At 41.0% G+C, this 22,273-nt stretch overlaps 1 protein-coding gene across 1 annotated transcript in view; it reads right to left on the bottom strand.

Annotated features, from left to right (window-relative positions):
- il1rapl1b (interleukin 1 receptor accessory protein-like 1b) overlaps positions 1 to 22,273 on the bottom strand; it is a 688,249-nt gene that overhangs the window by 549,395 nt on the left and 116,581 nt on the right. Inside the window, exons 3-4 of the mRNA XM_080203179.1 lie at positions 12,634 to 12,817; positions 12,343 to 12,496 (exon numbers count right to left, since the gene is read on the bottom strand). Coding sequence (XP_080059305.1) covers positions 12,343 to 12,496; positions 12,634 to 12,817 — 338 coding nt within the window. The remainder of the gene's footprint in view (positions 1 to 12,342; positions 12,497 to 12,633; positions 12,818 to 22,273) is intronic.

Raw genomic sequence — 22,273 nt, 5'->3', positions numbered from 1 at the left:
ATCAGACTACATAAAATTTTAAAAGGGATTGATAAAGTAAATGTAGGCCAAATGTTTTCTCTTATGGGACAATCGAGAACAAGTGGTCATAGGTAAAAGTTGCGAGGCAGTAATTTAAAACTGAGTTGAGGAGGAACTACTTCTTGCAGAGGATGGTAAATCTGTGGAACTTGCTGCCTCACGGCGCAGTGGAGTCTGAATCGTTAAATGGTTTCAAGAGGGAGATAGACATATTTCTGATCAAAAAAAGGGAAGAGTGATATGGGAAACAGGTCGGGAGATGGTTTGGAGACTAGGGAGTGATCCACCATAACCTGATTGAATGGCAGAGCAGGCGCAAAGGGCTGAACTTGCCTACTTTTGCTCCTAATTCCAATATTTCTATGTTTCTGGCTGATAATGCTAAAAATGATGGGAATACAATTTGAGTTTCAAGACAGAATAAATCAACTCTGTCTCATCTTATCAATGCCCACATGAAATCAAAAACACAGAAACTTTGGGTGCCCATTCCTTAATGAATTCAAATCTCCCACTTAACATCTCGTTTTCTTTACTTCCAGAATCTCAGCGGTTGCAACCTAACGTACGCACTCAAGTTTTGATGAAACTTTTTATTTTCCACACATTTTAACCACTAAAATCATTTGGCAAATTGACCAACATCATACTGATACTGAACTCAAATTTTGCAGAAACTGGAAATCTGAACATAAGAACATAAGAAATAGGTGCAGGAGTAGGCCATCTAGCCCTTCGAGCCTGCCCCGCCATTCAATAAGATCATGGCTGATCTGTCGTGGCTCAGTTCCACATTCCCGCCCTCTCCCCATAACCCTTAATCCCCTCGCTTATCAAAAACCCATCAACCCGCGTCTTAAAAATATTTAGCGAGGCAGCCTCCACCACTTCAACGGGCAAAGAATTCCAGAGATTCACCACCCTTTGAGTGAAGAAGTTCCTCCTCAACTCCGTTCTAAACCGCCCCCCCTTTATCTTGAGGCTGTGCCCCCTAGTCCTACTATCCTTTCTGAGCGGGAAGAGTCTCTCCACCTCTATCCTATCCATCCCATTCATCATCTTATATGTCTCAATGAGATCTCCCTGCATTCTTCTAAACTCTAACGAGTACAAGCCTAGTTTATTCAGCCTCTCCTCAGAGCTCAACCCCCTCAACTCCGGCATCAGCCTAGTAAACCTCCTCTGCACTCCCTCCAAGGCCAAAATATCCTTGCATAAGTGCGGCGACCAAAGCTGCACACAGTACTCCAGCTGCGGCCTCACCAGTGCCCTATACAGCTGCAGCAAGACCTCCCTACTTTTATATTCAATCCCCCTCGCTATGAAGGCCAGCATCCCATTCGCCTTCCTGGCCACCTGCTGCACCTGCAGGCTGGGTTTTTGCGACTCATGCACAAGGACCCCGAGGTCCCTCTGCACCGTCGCCTGCTGCAGTTTTTCACCACGTAAGTAATAGTCCTTCCTACCATGATTCCTACCAAAGTGGACCACCTCGCACTTGCCAACATTAAATTCCATTTGCCAGTTCCTGGCCCATTCGCCCAGCCTATCTAGATCCTTCTGCAAATGAATCAAAGTATGCTGGAAATACTCAGCGGATGTGGCAGTATCTGTGGAGAGAGAAAAACAGAGTCAACATTTCAGGTTGATAACCTTGGAACAGAACTCTGCCAGACCTGCTGAGCATTCCCAGTACGTCTTAATTGCAGAAGAATTGCTCCCTTTCAATACTTCTTGCGTTTCCTAGAATACTAATTGCAGTAAGATTATTGAATCCCTTTGCCATGCACTTACTGCAAATTCACAATAATTTATAGTAGATTATTCTGTGGGAAAATGACACACTTTTTATGATTTATGTCAATTCATCATTGCACTGTTTTTATCTGTGTACTTACCGTTAATCTAGAAATGTCTGGAGGGGAAGATTTATGGTAGGAAGTAAAATATCCTCTGCAGCACTTAAATATTCTTCCAATGAGCACATGAGAGCAAATACGTTTCCAGCTTTGAATAAAATGTTTCCTGAACTGTGGAAAACCTGTCCACTGCCATTATTCCACTTTGCAAGATCAAAGTTTGCTGGGATCAGGTATTCTGAATATGCAAATAAAGATACAAATTAATTGCATTCTGAGTGAAAAGCCTTCAGTTGAATCACTAGCGTCTGCCTGTATATACAGTTGCCTTAGAGAGCGATAATTTTTTTTTAATGAGTCAACAGCATTTATCACTCACAATGCTCCCAGAGGCATGGCCTGCAAATTTCACCTCTAGATCATTTTGAATCACTCAAAGTAATGGGCCAAATTAACTTCCTGAAAGAAAATGTTGTTATACTGATTTTATTTTAATGACCACAATCATGAGAGCAATAACGTTTAAACGAAATGGCTGAAAAGTTAAAAAATAGAATGTCAATACTTTGAACTGTGGAAACAATTTAAGTGACTAACAAAGACAAATTATCATGCCTTTGCAGTTCAATTAACACATCAATAAAATACCCTAATTTATAAATTTTGTCTAGTAATTTCCCTATCACCTACCAATATGATCTTTACTAAAATAAAATGAATATATGTTGAATGTTTTACCTAAATTCCTGCCATGTAGTTCCTACTTCATCATTTCTCTGTTTCAGTTTGATTCCTTTTCTCACTTCCTACTCTCCCAAATTATTTGGACTTTGATGGAATAGGGTCTCTTGTAACTAATTTATGAAGCACATCATCTTGAAGTAACTCTGAGAGCCCTGAGGTTATCCTATGTGACTGTAACAAATGTAAGCTCTCCCTCCTCACCTTTCTTGACCTGTCTGCAGTTTTTAAACACAATTGGTTCCACCATCCTTCTCCAGCATCTCTCCACTGCCAGCCAGCTGGGTGGAACTGCTTTTGCAGGGTTTTGTTCTAATCACATCGTTACGGTGCAGTAGGAGGCCATTAAGCCCATCATGTCTGCACAATTATCTAATCGTGTCCAGAATATCACATTGAATCAGAGAATCCCTACAGTACAGGAATACTCTTGAACCTGCACTGACAACAATCCTACCCTTTCCCTGTAACCCCACACATTTATCCTGCTAATCTTCCCAAAATTAGGGTCAATTTAGCATAACCTGCTTCCCTGCTTCCCAAAAGGATGATGTGGATGTGCCGGCGTTGGACTGGGGTAAACACAGTAAAAAGTCTGACAACACCTGGTTTTAGTCCAACCGATTTATTTGATAGTAAACGCACAAGCTTTTGGGTTAGTCCCTTCGTCAGATGAATGGAGAGTTCTGGCCTCAGACAGAGCATATAAAGCACAGACAGTTTAGAGATTACTGATTAGAATGCGAATCTTTACACCTAACCTGCTGTTCAAGTCTTGAAGTGGCCGACAATGTGAGTGGAAGGAACACTGATCACAGGTTAAAGAGATGTGTATTGTCTCCAGACAGCACAGTGAGTGAAGTTTTGCAAAATTTTGCAAAAAATGGCAGAAGCCATCTGTTTACTCCCCATTCCAAACTCCATTACCCAGGCTAGCAACTCCAACCCTCTCCTTAGCAACAGCCTGAGATTAAATCAGTCTATTCACAACCTTGGTGTTACGCCTGACCCCAAGATGATCTTTGGACTTAATGATTGCTCCATCAATAAGGCCAGCCATTTGTACCTCAGTAACATCACCCCTGTTTCCGTTGATCTGCTGCTGAAACCCTAGTTCATGCTGCTGTGGCCTCTAGACTTCAGTCTTGTGCACGCTTCTAGCCAGTCTCTCATACTTTACCCCCTGTAAACTTGATGTCATCCAAAAATCTGCTGTCTGTGTCTTAGACCTGTTAACCAATCACCCCAATGCTCACTGATCTAAAATGGCTCCTGGTCAAACAAGCTTTCATTTTTCAAATTCTCATCCCCTTTTCAAAGCCTTCCAAGGTCTCACACCGCTTCCCCTGGATCTTTATAATCTCCTCCAACACCATAACCTTCTGAGATATCTACGCACCTTGAATTTTGGCTTCTTGCATAGTCATAATTTTAATCACTCCACTATTGATGGCTCTGCCTTCAGCTGCTGGGGCCCTAATCTCTGTAACATTGTGGGCTACATCACTCTGCTTCTCTACCTTATTTTCTTTCTTTAAGATATTCTTTAAAAGCTACCCCTTTGATCAAGCTTTTGGTAGCTTAGTCATATTTTCATTCAATATGCTCCAGTGAAGCACTTCAAGAAATTTTATTATTTTGAAGATGCGATATAAGTTGTTTTGTTTTGTGACCATCAAATCATGTAGATCAATGTGAGACATTTATGGACAGTACGGGGCATGGTGGCACAGTGGTTAGAATGGCTGCCTCACAGTGCCAGAGGTCCGGATTCAATTCCCAGCTTGGGTCACCATCTGTGCGGAGTCTGCATGTTCTCCCCATGTCTGCATGGGTTTCCTCTGGGAGCTCCAGTTTCCTCCCACAGTCCAAAAGACGTACTGGTTAGGTGCATTGGCCGTGCTAAATTCTCTCTCAGTGCACCCGAACAGGCATCAGACTGTGGCAACCAGGGGATTTTCACAGTAACTTCATTGCAGTGTTACTGTAAACCTATTTGTAACACTAATAAGTAAACAAAACTTTCACCTTTTATGAAGCATTGGACATTTTCTCCTATATCCAAGGATCCCTTCGGTGCAGCATATTGACTTTAACGGGAGATGCACTACTTCACCAAAAGACAGGATCACAGAATTGAAACAAAAAAATTATTTCTTCATTCTCCAATTCAAATGTGGCAGGTACTTTTGATATTTTGTGTTTTTGGACCAGGAAAACCACATATCTCATTCCTGGGGCTCCATTGCATCTGCCAACTGAGGTTCTACTGCTACTTAGGTCCCAGAAATAAAATTTCCTCCTCTCATAGAATCCCTACAGCCCCTCAAGTCTACACTGATTCTCTTTCAGAGCACCTTGCCCAGGCCTTATCCCCGTAACCCACATATTTACCCATTTATCCCCTAGAACTACACATCTTTGGACACTAAGGGACAATTTAACATGGCCAATCCACCTAATCCACACATCTTTGGACTATGGGAGCAAACCCAGAGGAAATCCATACAAAAATAGGGAAACATGCAAGGGGAGAACGTGCAAATTGCACAGTCACCCAAGGCTGGAACTGAATGCAGGTTTCTGGCACTGTGAGGCAGCAATGCTAACAACTGTGCCACTGTCCCACCCATCTGTTCATTGATATAGCCAATAATGCTCTGCATTTGACCCTACATATGGCTGGTGCATATTTGCTGCAAGGAGCACCACAGCAGTGCTTAGCTCTTAGTCCTCCTGGAAGGATTTCTATGGTGCTCCATACAATTGACCTGGGGAAGAAAAGTGAGGTCTACATTTTGCACAGGACTACTTGGACTGTGACCTGAAACCATTCTGGCCAGTTATCCTTTACTGGCTCTCCATGAGATAACCTCCTCTTTTTTACCTATTTCTAGACTTCAGTTTACTGACAAAATATTCCACAACTTGCCCTTACAGAAAACAGTCATCAGTGTTCTTTAACAACTGATGGTTCTTCTGCTCATTTCCTGTCTTTGCAAAGTGTAAGCCTCAGCCCTGGGCCCACCCTCTAATAATGTGTCCTAAATGGGCAATTTACTCAATGGGACATCATTCTATGAAATCTGCCACGTGTTTGGCCTCTCCACTAAATTTAGAATTTTAAAGTTAGTGATGTTCTCAATATTACTAAGCTTAGTACACCAAGTGAATTTGAAGTTGATGTCACAGATGTCAAAGACTAATAAATGAAGGTGACTGGAGCAACCACGGCCAAGTATTTTTTTAAAATGGAGCCTTACAAATAGCTTTATTGCTGCACATTTGTAATATCACAACTATACACTTACACAAGAAATGATGTGTGAGTGGAAATCAATGACATTTTTAGCACAAATGTTAATGATTTCTTAACTACTGTTAAATACTTGCAGCATCTATTAGGAATTTTAATCATGCAACAAGAGGGGGGCAAATTGCTGATTTCACAAATAAAAATCAGATGTGGCTCACAGTAACATTTATTTTGCAGGCTATGAGGTAGAAATTGGACTTTTTTGCATCTGTTTATGGTTGTAGGGAAACATAATGTGCCCCAGTGACATCCAGTCTACAATATAGGAGAGGGGCTATGGAGATGAGAGAGACCTACTCTATTTCCACACATGAATGCAGTCTAGCAAGTGGCTTTCAATAAAACAGGAGGTTATTTAAAATAAATTTGTACATCTGGTTTTCCAGCACTTTCAATTATCAACCTGCGGTTGGTGCTATTCCCATTCTCCTATTCCTCACAATATCGGAATATAGGGACAGGAGTGGGCCATTGAGCCCTTCAATCCTGTTCCACCATTCAAAGAGATTATGGTTGATCTGGAATTACCTTTGGGACATTGTTGGCATGCCAAGTAGCTCAACATTCATTATTATAAATGGCCAACAGCTTGTTCACACCATGCTACTGAGGCCAAGTACCTAATTTCAAGCTGCCCTTGCGTCACATTTTGGTACTCCACATTCTCCATGGCACCTATTTAAGGTCTTAAAATGAGATGGCTGGAATTCACATTTCCCCACCATACTGTGTTTGTACATTTTTCTTCCAAATATTTATCTCTAATAATTGCTCTTTCACAACCTATTAAAGTAATCCTACAGTCCAACACTCATCTATAAAAATAAAGACAAAAAGCCATCTCTATTATTGGATTGCCCTCAAGTAGAAAATGACCTATTGATATTGATTCTGAAAGAGACAAGTTTTACTGAGCAGCTGAAGGAAATCAGCATTAGTAGAGAAATGGTTTTGGAGAAATTAAATGGGATTGAAGGTGGATAAATCGCCAGGTCCTGATAATCTTCACTCCAGAATACTCAAGGGAGTGGCCCTTGAAATAATAGATCCGTTGATGGTTATTTTCTGAAATTCTTTGGACTCAGGACTGGTTCCTCAGATTGGAGGGTAGCTAATGTAAGCCCACTTTTCAAAAAGGGAGATAAAGAGAAAACAAGGAACTATAGACCAGTGAGCCTAACTGGGGATGTCGCGAGAGTCCATTTTTAAGGATTTCATAACTCAGGACTTGGAAGGCAGTGGTGTAATCAGATAAAGTCAGCATGGATTTATAGAGGGAAAATCATGCTTGACGAATCTATTGGAATTCTTTGAGGATGTAATTAATAGAGTTGATCACGGAGAACCAGTGGATGTGGCTTACTTAGACTTTTCAGAAGGCCTTCAACAAGATCTCACGTAAGAGGCTGCAATGTAAATGGGATTGCAGGTAATATCTTGAGATGGATAAAAAGCTGGTTAGTAGATAGTAAGCAAAGAGTTGGCATAAATGGGTCTTTTCTGATTGGCAGTCAGTGACTAGTAGGGTTCCACAGGGATCTGTGCTAGGACACCAAGTGTTCACATTATGTATTAATGATTTGGAAGAGGGAATGTAATGTTTATCTCCAGATCTGCAGATGATACAAAGTTGGGTGAGAGGGTGAGCAGTGAGGAGAATGCAGAGATGCTTCAGCGTGATTTGGACAGGCTGAGTGTGTGGGCATATGCATGGCAGATGCAGTATAATGTGGATAAATGTGAGGTTATCCACTTTGGTAGCAATAATAAGAAGACAGACTATTACTTGAATGGGTGGTGAGACCTTGGTGGCCTTGTGCATACTCATTGCAAGTATGCGCGCAGTTGCAGCAGGTAAATGGTATGTAAGCCTTCACAGCAAAGGGATTTGAAAATAGGGATCATTTGCTGCAATTGTATAGGGTGACGGTGAGGCCACCCCTGGAGTATTGTGTGCAATTTTGATGTCCTTATCTGAAGGAGGATATCCTTATCATTAGAGGGAGTACGGCAAAGGTTTACCAGGCTGATTCTTGAGATGATAGGTCTGTCATGTGAGGAGAAACTAAGTCAGTTAGCATTATATTCACTGCAGTTTAGAAGAGAGAGGAGATCTCATAGAAACTTACAGAATTCTAACAACATTAGACAGGGTAGATTCACAAAGAATGCTCCCAATGGCGGGAAATTCAGAAGTAGGTGTCATAATTTGAGCATAAGAACTGAGATTCTAACTTTTAGAACTGAGGCGAGCAGAAATTTCTTTACCCAGAGGGTGATGAATGTGTGGAATTCACCACCACAGAATGCTATTGCGACCAAAACCTTGTTTGATTTCAAAAATAAATTAGGTATCGCTCTTGGGGATAAAGGGATCAAAGAATATGGGGGTAAAGGGGGGGAAATCAGGATATTCAATTCAATGATCAGTCATGATCAAGATGAATGGCCTACTCCTCCTTCTGGTTTCTATGTTGCTATATATAAGCTCTCAGACAGGGATGACACTCCATTTTTTCTGGCTGATAATAAAATTTCTTCCATTTTCCTCATAATCCCTCTTGGCATTCCTTTCTGCTTGTTTCTCAAGTACACTTTTTAGTTTTGTCCTTGTTTTTGATATTATGTTCTCTCATATATATCAGATGCTTTTAATACCATGGCTTTATGCAGCCTTTGACTTGTTCCTTTCATTCATATTCAGAATGCATTTAACTTCCACCTTATTTATCTCGTATCTCAATATTCCCAATGGTTGATCTGTGTTTGTTTACCAACTTATTTCAAGGAAGTAACCTTTTTATTTTATTTTAACTCTTTTATTTGACATGAAAGATTTAAAAGAGTTTAATTATGTAACTTTCATATTGGGCAATTTTGAAAGCATGAGATCAATCTGAGTAGCATAGAGCACTGAAACAATAAAGTGATATAGACTTAAATCAACATACTGCGTCACTGTGTTGTGGACAGTTGGAGACCAAGACCACGGACCTTCCCAAAGAGAGGGGAATGTTGTTGAGATTCTGTTGTCAAGCAGCTTGTAATATGATAAATGTGGGCCTGCTACAACTTTCTTCTCACCAAGATCAGTCATTCCCATCAGCAGTTTAAGTGACTTACCTTCAAGGGAGTTCACTCATCACGCTCTATATCTACTTACAATAGTGTGGCTTAGGGTTCTTTTGTATGCCCACTTATTCAATCACTCCAAATAGACAGACTGAGCAAACACACAGTGTGAAGAGATGTGATAGTGATCAATAAGCTGCATTAAGTCAGCATTAATTGAACATACAGAACAGCAGCTATAATTGGACTCACTTCATTCAATCAGTACAACTTATTTTCTGCTAATGATACAAGATGCAGAACACACCATGCTTCTCCGAGCCATTGACTTAAGATGACTACTGCCTGTCTGTCAGCAGTTTTAATCTCTTGGCTACAGTGAATGTTCTTATAGTCTTTTCTTTTCAAGGAAACTGCACCTCCAGCTTCGTATTTCACCTCACACTCTGCAAAGCGACAAGGTGCTTTGCACTTATCAAGACAAGTTAAAGATTGTTTTTGGTTTCAGCCTGTGAAGGGAGAGGGGACTTTCAATTCACATATTTAAGCAGCCTTTTGTCCGGATGCTTCCAAACCAAAATGTAGGGGAATAAATTTGTTTGAATGCAATGCGAGAACGTAGAAAGCTTTGCTTTAAACACTCAACATTAGCTGTAACTCCTGCACTAACTTTGTTCCGTAAGGAAAAAGATTAAAAGAATTCAAAATATGACATACAGTCGACTAAGAAATAATATTGACAGAAGCCACTGTCATTGCATTTCATAGATATATATCTTGTCCCATTATATTTAAAGGTACCCTCATCTAATCTATTCCATTCATTGTTGCACTTATACTGCACTGTGTTGGAAGCACTTTATCCTACCTCAGCTGAAGAAAATAAGATACAGCATTGCATTTGTAGTCACACAATAAATTCATGGATTTCAGCTGAACATAAATCTACAGTACAAAAGTTTCACTTCCTTAAGAATAACATAAAGGAAAAAAAATCCATGCTGCAGAATCAAGAAAGGTGATACAGAAAATGAAGAAAAGTAACAGTTCTTGCTCTGTACATATTAGCATATTTTAAGTAATGTTCAGATAATGGACTGAGATTTACTCTTGCGGTATCTTTGGTATCTGATTCCTATTCATCACAACCATGTCTTCATGAAAGCTCAAGTGGTAAAATCATCTTTTTTTGGAGCAACAAAGAAAGCATAAAAATACAACTCTAGTGTAACTGATAAATAGCTTCAAAGATAATTAATTTTCAACAGAAAACTGACTCGGAGAAGAAAGATTTTATTCTTCAATGCACTCCAACACGCTTTCTCATATCTTTGTGAAGTATAATACACTGAAAATTAGTTCTGTCACAGTCCAATAAAACCCTTCTTCTACTTTCAGGCATTTAAAGGAGGAGATGATTTTTATTAAACTGTCATATATTTTGAACAATGATACTGCCACAAAACTTGGAACACCACCACAAGCAATATGGGGGATAATTTATTCAGCACTTGCTTTCGTGATTTTCATACTTGAAGTGGTGAAAATTTCAGGGCTGTGGGGTACTTTCAAAGAGTCGGCACTGGCAGGATGGGCTGAATGGCTTCCTTCAGTGCTCTAAGATTTTATGGTTTTATACCACACCACAGAGCTGAAACCTTTACGTATTATGAGGAAGGCATGCAATCTGATGCACAACCAAACCAAATATCTCTACATAAATAATACAAGCTAGTAAAAGATACATCGATGCCTGTAGATCAGCACTATCACTAAAAGAGCTTATTGCTCCACGAGCACAAGGAAATTTTCATATTCATGCAAAATTTGAATGGAAACACGTGTGTGATAGATTGTAGGACATGATTGATCACTAGAATTCTCTTCTAATCTAATTACATTTGATTGCCACGAAAACTAATACATGGTAACCCTATTCATGAAGATTACCAACTACGCTGAACCTTTTCATTTTCCTACATTCAAGCAACCTGTCAGGAACAGACTCAAACCTGCCAAAACTTGTCCAGAATGCATTATTTTTTGCAATCCAATTGCTTTCCAAGCCAGAAGGGACTAACATTTGGAACTGATTATACTGCTGTCCCCAAAAGTACTGATGGCTAGGGTTCACAGTGACAGCGATGGAGCCTTGATGAAGCTACTATGAAACATCTGAATAATTTAAACTGCCCTTTTAGCAGACTCAGGCTGGTCACTGGCATTCTTGAAATGAAATATGAATTCCATTACTTCAGAAATTCCAGTTCCGTGCTGACACACAAAAATAGGACAAATTAGAAATGTCATTTCAGAGCTCTCTGCATTTTTCTACTTTCATTAAATTGGAGTCTGCTAAGTGTCTTCTCCTTTATAATATTAAACTACATTGGTTCAATAAAATTGTAGATCTATGCACTACATTTTATAAGTGGATCGTCACACAATTTTGCTATTTTTAATTCTCCTTATATTCATAAATCTGGGAAATTTTGCTTAAAGAGATGGCCATGAGTGAAGCCATAATTAATAATTAATTGCAACCACTTTGAAACTGCCAAGATGATGTTCACTCTGCTCAGATTTAGTGCCGGAATTATTTTTAAAACAATTATCTGGACTACACATCTACTTTCCTCATACATCGATTGAAATCTCTCCAAATTGTCAAAACGTTTGGTTATACTGTTAACAGAATACAAGCCACAATAAAATATGTCAGTTAGTCTTATATTTCTTGGAAAAATCTTGCTAAACCCACTACACGTTTTACAGATGGTGCATTGGGTGGTCACTGGTGAATTAGATATGCATCTTGAAGCAAGTTGGTCGGAGACAAATATTGAAGAAAAACTGTATGTCCAAGTTCCAAACCACAATGAAAGGTCCTCAGCTGTATGGAATCCAACCCTCCCTCACCAGCACTTATTCGGCATCATTTCTGGGTATTTTGCCCCAACAACAAAGAACCATGAGCCATTGCAAATGAATTGGCAGCAGAGGTGAGGGGCTGTCAGCAGCAGAAACAGTAGCTCTCAGAGAGTGAATAATGGCACACTACTACCATTGTGAAAATTCAGAGAGAAAGAAACATATTATAACATGCATTGTTTCTCTGAATAGAATTTTAGAAGCAAAAGGAGATAAATCATCCTATATTGGTGCTGGTAGGAGTAAGTTATGATAAAACTAGAACTTAACCAATTATTTTGTGCACTGCATCAGAATCATCACATCAAAATGCCTGAAGGTAATCAATAATTCAAAACTAATGATACTTCAGTAATCTATTTAAAAAATACTCACAAATGTAAATTGAGTTCAAGCACCTACCTGTAACTGCCAATTCTGTGGTTCTTCTTACCACAAAGCTTCCAAACTTCAGTTCACATGTGTAATTTCCAATGTCATCTTCTGTTACCTCACGGATTAGAAGTGTGTCTCCTTTTTGGACAACTGATGGGCGCCAGGCCTTTGACTTGCATTCCTGTTCGTAAACAATGGTACACTATAGCGTCCATTTCTGCTGCCTTGCAGTAATTTTTTTTTTAACATTGCTTCAATGAAAATATTTGTTAAAAATAACACATGTTCTAGATTCAAAATAAACTACTGCAGTCTTACCTTATACCATACCACAGGCTCACTGTTTGGGAGGATGAAATCCTCAATGTCTGGACATGAAATCTCTTTACTCTTGCTGAGTTCAGCTTTTTCAAAATATTTCATTCTTGCATTGTAGCAAAGGCCTGTATCGTTTTCAGCTACAATCAGTGACATTGAAACCTTCATGCAGTACGTCGTATTCCTAAAGGTGGAAAACACAGAGAGAGTCTTTAAAATAGCAATGAACTGATTTTCAGAAAAGATTGAAAATAATTATGTTGAAATATAACTAAAATATCTCGAATAAAATAAATGTATTGTCATTTTATTTCACTGTTCAATAGATAGTGCTGATAGATTGAAAAGAAAAACCATTGATTCTGTCTACACATCCCACAATCTCGGAAAAGCAGCCAGCATAATTAAGGACCCCACGCACCCCAGACATACTCTCTCCCATCTTCTTCCATCGGGGAAAAGATACAAAAGTCTGAGGACACATGCCAACCAACTCAAGAACAGCTTCTTCCCTCCTGCTATCTGACTTCTGAATGGACTTATCTCACATTAAGCTGATCTTTCCCTACACCATGGCTGTGACTGCACTCTGCACGCTCTCCTTTCCTTCTCAATGAATGGTATGCTACGTTTGCACAGTGCACAAGAAACAATACTTTTTACTGGATACTAATACATGTGACAACAATAAATCAAATCTAATCAAACCAGATGATTTGCTGCAACAATTTGGCTCACTGTTGCCATTGTAGATTTGCTACTGCTCAGTGAGATATGTTAATTAAGAACCTGGTCAACACTGTGAAGGTTTTTTACATTTTAAACGATGCTAATTGATAATCGCTTCGTCATAATTTGAGCCCTTGGTTCAAGTCCAGCTGAATGTTGGAAGAGAAGTATTCCCTCCAGAAACCATGGAATATGTTTGGGAAGTTTTAATCCAATACATAACATCATATTAGCAGACCATGTAAATACCCAGTCAGGGTGGATTACCCGCTTTCAGTTCATTTTGAAAAAGCTTGGTTAAACTCACTGAATTAACTGCTAGGCATGAAACTGTGTGGGGTTTGGCAATATTACTTCTATGAAATTAATCTTTAAATTAGTGATCTTTTTAAAACAAAAACAAATTTAGTAAACCATATATGATAAATGTGGTGATATGGGAAAGTAAATGTGAAACATGGGCCATTCATTTCAAACTGACAAATGCTCTTTTAATTCGAGAAATACAGAAAGAATTTGTATGCAGACAGCACCTTTCCACTTCAGGTGGAAAAACAGAATGGCAGAGTATTATTCAAATTGTGTTAGACTGGGAAATGTTGACATACTGGGGGGGTTGTGTTTCCTGGTACACCAGTCACTGAAAGCCAGCATGCTGACACAGTAAGTGGTTAGGAAAGCAAATGGTATGTTTGTTTCATTGCAAGAGGACTTGAGTGCAGGAGCAAGGACGTCTTAACAGGGCTGTACAGGGGCTCAGTGAGACCACACCTGGAGTAATCTGGGAAATTTTGGTCTCCTTATTTAAGAAAGGATATACTTGCCAGAGGGAGTGCAGCAAAGGATGAGCAGACTGTTTTGTGGGATGTCAGGATTATCACATAAGGAGATATTAGGTCACCTGGGCCTGTATTCACTGGGATTTATAAGAATGAGAGGGAATATAATTGAAATGTATAAAATTCTGACAGGGCTGGACAGACTGGATGTGGGGACATTATTTCTTGTGGGGTATAGAACAAGGGGATACAGGAGAGGCTGTTTAGGGCTGAGGTGAGAAATTTAGAAACTTATGGAATCCTGATAAGGCTGTGGAGGCATATCACTGAATATATTTCACAAGGAAGTAGATAGATTTCCTTAAAGGTGACAAGAGGTTTGGGGAGAGCGCTGGAGTATGGTGTTGAGATGAATGATCAGCCACGATTATGCGAGCAGGTTCGAAGGGTCAAATGACGTACTCCGCTCCTGTTTTCTATGCTATGTTTCCTCACATCAGAACACTCAATATTGCTCCACTGTCAAGAAGTATTTTTGAATTGTTGTTACTTTTGTCATGCAGGGAAAAACATCAGCTGACTTGCACACACAAAGCTCCCAGAAACAGCAATGGGATCATGACCAGATAATCTATTTCAATGGTAGCAGTGATACAGGAAATTAAGTGCCACTGGAAGAACCACTTCAGACAGCAATCGAACTCAATTAAAATGTAGATCAATGAAAATGTTTTGAAGAAGTCATCAAACCAAATGGGAATGGCTTTGTCAATCACACATCATGTATCATTAAGAACATGCAATTAAATCCAAAATGTTTTACAGAACCGTTTTGAGTGATCAAAACAAACTCCATGCAATCTGTACATGAAAACCACAAATAAGAAAAGCCTATCCAGATTGCAAGCTTTTAAAAAATATTTCTCTATACACTGTCATCTTTTAATTTGCTTAGCAATAAACTAGTCTGTCACAAACACTTGACCAAACAATCCTGTAATCTACAAAAAAGATCATGATGAAAAGCTTTGACACAAAATTCTTACACAGAAATTTGCAGGACAACAGTCACTTGGAAGTACAATATTGCTGAAAAGAGACACATGCTGCCTAAGCTTTTCATCTTGCATTCATCAGGACAAGCACAGAATGCCAAATTTCAAATGATTGCAAAAATTTATAGTATGGGAGAAGATGGTGCTCATTGGTTGGGAAGTCAACCTTGATGGCCAAAGTATTGTCATGGAGAAAGCAACGAGGAAGTATGCACTCCACAATCTCTCAGGAAATTCAAAAAATATGCTAAGCTTAATCATGTTTCTTGGGTTTGTAGAGACTGGGTCACCAAATATGAATGTATGTTGCTTTTAGCAAGAGTACATAAGCAAGCTATGAGCTTGACCAGGTATCTTAAATTGGTTTTTAGTGTAAATAGTAGCACACTCAGAATTATTCAGTAAGTGCTGCTCTATTGTAAATCACATCTAACAGATGCATTTTGGGTTTTGCAAATATGGGCTACTTGAGTACAATCTGTACTCTGTCTATTATGACAAAGGAGGGGCCATTGTCATACTGAACAGAATGGATTACTGCAAAGAAGTGTACCAGCAACTGAACAATGAGGAACACTACAGACAGTTACCTGCAGATCCAACCAAAGAACACACCCGTCAACTCAACAGACTGATCAAGACTTTTGATCCAGGCCTTCAAAGCACCCTCTGTGCTCTCAGCCCACATACTGCATTGGAGATCTCTACTCCCTCCTAAAGATACATAAGGCAAACACACCCAGCCGTTCCATTGTATCAGACAATAGGACCCTGTGCGAGAACCTCTCCGGCTACATCGACGCTACGGACTTCCTACAGAAAATCAGCACACATGGAGCACTGGAACCCAGAAGCACTCCGCGTCACAATGGATGTCTCAGCATTCTACGCCCGCATCCCCTGCGACAATGGCATTGCTGCAACTGCCTCAGTTCTCAACGCCGACAACTGCCAATCTCTAGATACAATTTTACAACTCATCCGTTTCACCCTAGACCACAATGTCTTCACCTTCAACAACCAGTTCTTCATCCAGACACACGGAACAGCCACGGGGACCAAATTCACACCTCAATATGCCAATATCTTCATGCACAGGTTCAAACAAGACCTCTTCACCGCTCAGGACCTTCAAACAATGCTATAACTAGATACATTGATGACATTTTCTTCATTTGGACTCATGGTGAACAATCACTGAAACAACTATATGATGACATCAACAAGTTCCATCCCACCATCAAACTCATCATGGACTACTCTCCTGAATCAGTTGCATTCTTAGACACATGCATCTCCATCAAGGACAGTCACCTCAGCACTTCACTTTGCAGGCTCGAAGGACTAGATGGCCTACTCCTGCTCCTATTTCTTATGCTCACTGTGCTGCAAGCCCATGGATAACCTTATGAGGCTCCGCTTCTCCAGCTTCTACCCTTAACATGTTAAGGAAGCCATCCCTTACGGACAAGCACTTCATATACACATGATCTGCTCAGATGAGGAGGATCACAACAGACACCTCTAGATGCTGAAAGATGCCCTCATAAGAACAGGATATGGTGCTCGACTCATTGATCAACAGTTCCAACGTGCCACAGCAAAAAACTGACTTCCTCAAAAGACAAACACAGGACACAGCCGACAGAGTACCCTTCGTCGTCCAGTACTTCCCTGGAGCGAAGAAACTACGACATCTTCTCCAGAGCCTTCAACGTGTCACTGATGAAGACAAACATCTCGCCAGGGCCATCCCCACACCCCCACTTCTTGTCTTCGAACAACCGCACAACCTCAAACAGACCATTGTTCGCAGCAAACTACCCAGCCTTCAGGAGAACAGTGACCTCAACACCACACAACCCTGCCACAGCAACCTCTGCAAGACATGCTGGATCATCAACATGGTTGCCATCATCTCATATGAGAACACCATCCACCATGTACACGGTACATACACTTGCAACTCAGCCAGTGTTGTCTACCTGATATGCTGCAGGAAAGGATGTCCTGAAGCATGGTACTTTGGAGAGACCATGCAGATGCTACAGCAACAGATGAATGAACACAGTTCGACAATTAGCAGGCAAGAGTGTTCTCTTCCTGTTGGGGAACACTTCAGCGGTCACAGGCATTCAGCCTCTGATCTTCAGGTAAGCGTTCTCCAAGGTGGCCTTCACAACACACAACAACGCAGAATCGCTTAGCAGAGACTGACAGCCAAGTTCTGCACACATGGGGACGGCCTCAACTGGGATCTTGGGTTCCTCCCCCACGACTTGCCTGGGCTTGCAAAATTTCACTAACTGTCCTGGCTGGAGAAAATACACATCTCTTTAACCCGTGTTTAACCCTCTCTCCACTCACGTTGTCTGTACCTTTAAGACTTGATTACCTGTAAAGACTCTCATTCCAACCATTATTTTGTAAATTGAGTTTGTGTCTTTATATTCCTGTTTGTGAACAGAACTCCCACTCACCTGATGAAGGAGCAGCACTCCAAAAGCTTGCACTTGTGCTACTAAATAAACCTGTTGGACTTTAACTTGGTGTTGTGATTCTTCTTACTGTATTGTGAACAACTCAAATAACATGCTGTTTGATTCAATCATTGGGATGTATGATCTACATATATGGCACTGCACTGGCATTGCAATCCATAAAAAATGTAGTTCAATTGTGTAACAAGCATAAGGCCCCATAACATTCTTACAGTGACAATCAGTAGCAGATTATCTCATTTTAGCCACATACCTTTGCTTGAAATACAAAGTCCCTGCCTTGCCCGACCACTCTGACTCAGGCTGGATGAGACGAAAACAATGAAGCAGTTCAGTCGCTCTAGCAGCAGAGTGCAAGAAGAGAGGAGGACCTGCCCCCTTTCTACAGCAGGTGCGTTTAAAGGGATTATTGAAGGGTAGAAGGTTAATTTCAAAGCTAAGTGAATGGGATGGTGGGGATGGTGGTTTAAACATCAGAGTTGGGGGACTGCCAGGTTGGTCAGAGGGTGACATAGCTTGGAGGCATGGGTCTGGACACGGGGGCTGTCAGCACAGTTTTGGGGAAGTTGTCCAGATATGGGGTTTGAGCACACCCAGGTAGTGGGAGGGAGGATGCTTGGTTGGAGGTTGGTGTGTTGGGGGTTGGTCCTCTGGAGGGTTTGGGGGTCCCCTATTTGGGAGTGTGGGGCTAGTTATGTGCGAGGCTTGGTCTAGGTCTTTAAAATAGTCATTCTGAATTTCAAAGTTTTATTTCTTCCTTCCAACTCTTTCAGAATAACTATTGGTGTAAAACTGGCAGAAATATCCAAGTTAGTGATTTTAAACATTTTGTCAAACACTCACTAGCGCAGTGCAATTATCAGGGTAAGGTAGCTCTTCCGGATAATTGCCGGGTACTCCCTTACGTGGGAACTTCCCAAAGGGATTCCCCAGTGCATTTTTGGTGTATTCCTTAAATTCAATACTGGGGACCCAGGAAGTTACAGTCCTAAATCTCTTTGGTTGGCGGCAGCATTTTCTTCATGGAAAATACCACTCGTGCAGTCACCATGTTGTAGCAGCATGAAATTAGTCATTAACCCATTGTTCAAATTTTTAGCCACTTGTCCATCCTTCTAAGCCTAACATAGAAATGGAGTGCATGAAAGCCATCCTGGGGACAATGGCTATTGGGGAAGGGAGTTCAGATCTTGGGTGCATATCAGTGGGGTTCAGGACTTGGGAGAGTGGTGAGGGTGAGTGTTTGGGCTTCAAAGGAGTGGGATGGGATGGGCTCTCCTATGTGTGGGGGGCTCGACTCAAGACAGAGGGTGGCAGATGGGCAAGGTGGGCTCAGGCCTTGATACTGCCGTGGGAAGGTGCTCAAGTCTCAGGGGTTATCGGGAGGGTCAGCCTTGGGAAGGTGGTGAGACAAGGTCTCTGGATGGTGGATGAAAGAACCAGGCCTTGGGCAAGGGGCAAAGGTGCCAGGAGGGTGCCACTGATCTCAGCGGGATGTCAGGCCTCGATAAGGAGTGGGGTACAAATCAGACGCAGCAGCTTAGGGGTGAAAATCAGGCCTGGTGGATGGGGGCGGGGGAAGCCATGAGAGTTAGGCTTGGTTCGGCAGGGTTGGGGCAGGAATGTTTCCCATGTGGGTGAGGGGGGAGTTGAATTCTGTTGCTTGGAAAGCCTCTGTCTATTGCTGTAGACCTGCAGCGGTGGGTTGTTTGGGGTGGAGGGGGAAGCCTAAGGTGGCAGTGGTCATTGGTGTCTCATGGGGTGATGGGGGAGACCCCTGGGGAGATTGGGTTTGGGTGAAACCCCTTGGGAGTAATTCCCTTGGGGTTCAGTGATGTTAGGGGTGTTTTGTGGCGGTGGTGGTTTGGAGGAAGGTGTTTGGTAGCAGTTTGTGCAATAGTTACACAATGGCACAGTGGTTAGCACTGCTGCCTCACAGCACCAGGGACCCGAGTTCGTTTCCTGGCTTGGGACACTGTCTGTGTGGAGTTTGCAAGTTCTCCCTGTGTCTCTGTGGGTTTCCACCAGGTACTCTGGTTTCCTCCCACACTCCAAAGATGTGCAGGCTTGGTGAATTCTCCTTCAGTGTACTCGAACAGGTGATGACTAGGAGATTTTCACAGTAACTTCATTGCAGTATGAATGTAAGCCTACTTGTGACTAATAAATAAACTTTACTTTTAAGTTTAGAAGAGGTTTAAATTCTTCTGAATTGTTCAGGGTATCTATCAACGTAACACAGGCATAACCACCCTAAGTTTGAGATTCAAGTCACACTTTCCATTCAAATCACACTTTTGATTCCCAATTGCCCAAGGGAAATTTGCATTTCTGGATAAATGCCATGCAAACCCTCACCTGGGAACCCCAGCACAGAAGACCAAAGAATAAAGAGAATTACAGCACAGGAACAGGCCCTTCAGCCCTCCATGCCTGCACTGCCCAAGCTGCCCGACTTAACTAAAACCCCCTACCCTTCTGGGGACCATATCGCTCTATTCCCATCTTATTCATGTATTTGTCAAGGCGCCCCTTAAAAGTCACTACCTTACCTGTTTCCACTACCTTCCCCGGCAATGAGTTCCAGGCACCCACCACTCTGTGTAAAAAACCTTGCCCCTCACACCTTAAATCTGTGCCCCCTAGTAATTGACTCTTCCACCCTGGGAAAAAAGTATCCGACTATCCACTTTGTCCATGCCTTTTATAATCTTGTAGACTCCCCTCAACCTCTGTCGTAGCAGTGAGAACAAACAAGTTTCTCCAACCTCTCCTCATAGCTAATGCCCTCCATACCAGGTCCCTGAGGAATGCCACTTGGCATAGCCCTCCATTCACTCTCAACATCTTTGGGGTTTCCCCAGCTGGCTCCACCCACCCCACCCCAAAATCAAACGACTTGGATTTTGGAAGTTATAGCCTTACATCTTTAAACTGTTTGGTTCAACTTCTCCCTGTGTAGTGAATTCTGCCTTCTCACCACTCTCTGCGTAACAAAGGATTCTTCTGAATTTCTTACTTGATAATTGTTGTTTACCTCATAGTGACGGCCTCTAGTTTTCCTCTCTTCCACAGGTGGAAATACACTCTCTGTCCACTCTATCTAAATCTTTCATAATTTCAAGACCTCTATTAGATCACCCCTCCAACTTCTATTTTTTAAAAGAAAGGAACATAAACTGTAGGTGTAACTTTTCATTTCTGATACCATCTTTGTAAGTCCTTTCTGAGTTTTCTGAAGTGTCTCGATATCCTTTTTATCATATGGCAGCTATGTTGTATGCTCTAAGTATGGTCTAATGAAGGGTCAATACAAATTTAGCATAGCTTCTCTACTTTTCAGGGAATTGTTTCAGGATCAGTGCAGCTGGTGGAATTAAACGCAACAAACAAATCAAGAATATAAAGCTAGCCTCAATAATGGTGACCATCATCAATTACTGTGCAAATCCATCTGGTTCACTAATGCCCATCTGTCCCCAGTCTAGCCTACACACGACTCCACGGTCCAAAACCACTTAGTTTCAAGGGTAATTACAAATGGACAAATGCTGACCTTACTCACATCTTACGAATGAAAAAAAGAAATGCTATCCCTCTTTAAAACAAACCTGCATTGCTACTTTTACTGATTTGCATAGTCATATTTGAGTTCCATTTATTTTTCTACCTCATTTAGATATTATTTTCCAAGATATGGCACCTTTATCGTTCTTACCAAAATGTTCATTTTTAAAGATATAGTGATGCTATTTATAAACTGAAGCTTTAAATACAATACAGTTAATTTATTGTTAATATTGATTCCTTTACATATAGACCAGGATTTAAAATCTTACTCGCAATGGGAATTGGAGTGGGTGAGGAGTGGACCATGGAAAGGTCTGTTGACCTCAAGCAGGATTTTCCAGTTTTGGGGCCAGTGAGCCTGGAAAATCCTGCCCATTACCCAAGTGACCACTAATTGAACATTTTTTGCCTAACTTAGTCATTGAATACCACACCACATGTCTTACTGAAACACCCGTTTTGTTTTTAAAATGGAATGCTCACTATAAATAGAAATAAAACCAAAAATAACAGTGGGCAGGATTTTACGGCCATGTGTGTCCCGCAAATATTAAATCCTGCCCAAGATCAATAGATCTTTCCACAGTCTGGCCCCCACCTGCTCAGATTCCTGTGACGGGCAGGGAGATAAAATTCTGGCCAATATCTAATTTGCAAAATAGCATTAAAGAACAGTTGCATATTTGTTAGACTTTTGTTTTATGGGAGTTTGTGGTGACAGGTAAGCTGACAAATGCAGTTACACTATTAAACTGGTTTGAAAACTGAGATGACAGTTTAGTTTACATTTTTGTTAAAACAAAGCAATATCCAAAATAATATTATGAAAAATTGCAATGAATAACAGTGAATTGGAACATTGCAATTGGTCTTCGTACCTCTATTTGATGGAGGCACTCTATGGATTTCAAGCAAGAACGCTTGATCTTGACAAAACACACAGTTAAAATGGCCCTGAAATTATAGCACAAATGCTACTTTCAAGGCAAGCTGTTATATTGATAAG

Source organism: Carcharhinus amblyrhynchos, chromosome 15, assembly GCF_965287045.1.
Source record: "Carcharhinus amblyrhynchos chromosome 15, sCarAmb.v2.hapA, whole genome shotgun sequence".
NCBI lineage: Eukaryota > Metazoa > Chordata > Chondrichthyes > Carcharhiniformes > Carcharhinidae > Carcharhinus > Carcharhinus amblyrhynchos.
Note: the sequence above shows the minus strand (reverse complement) of the source record. Positions and strands in the feature narration are given on the sequence as shown.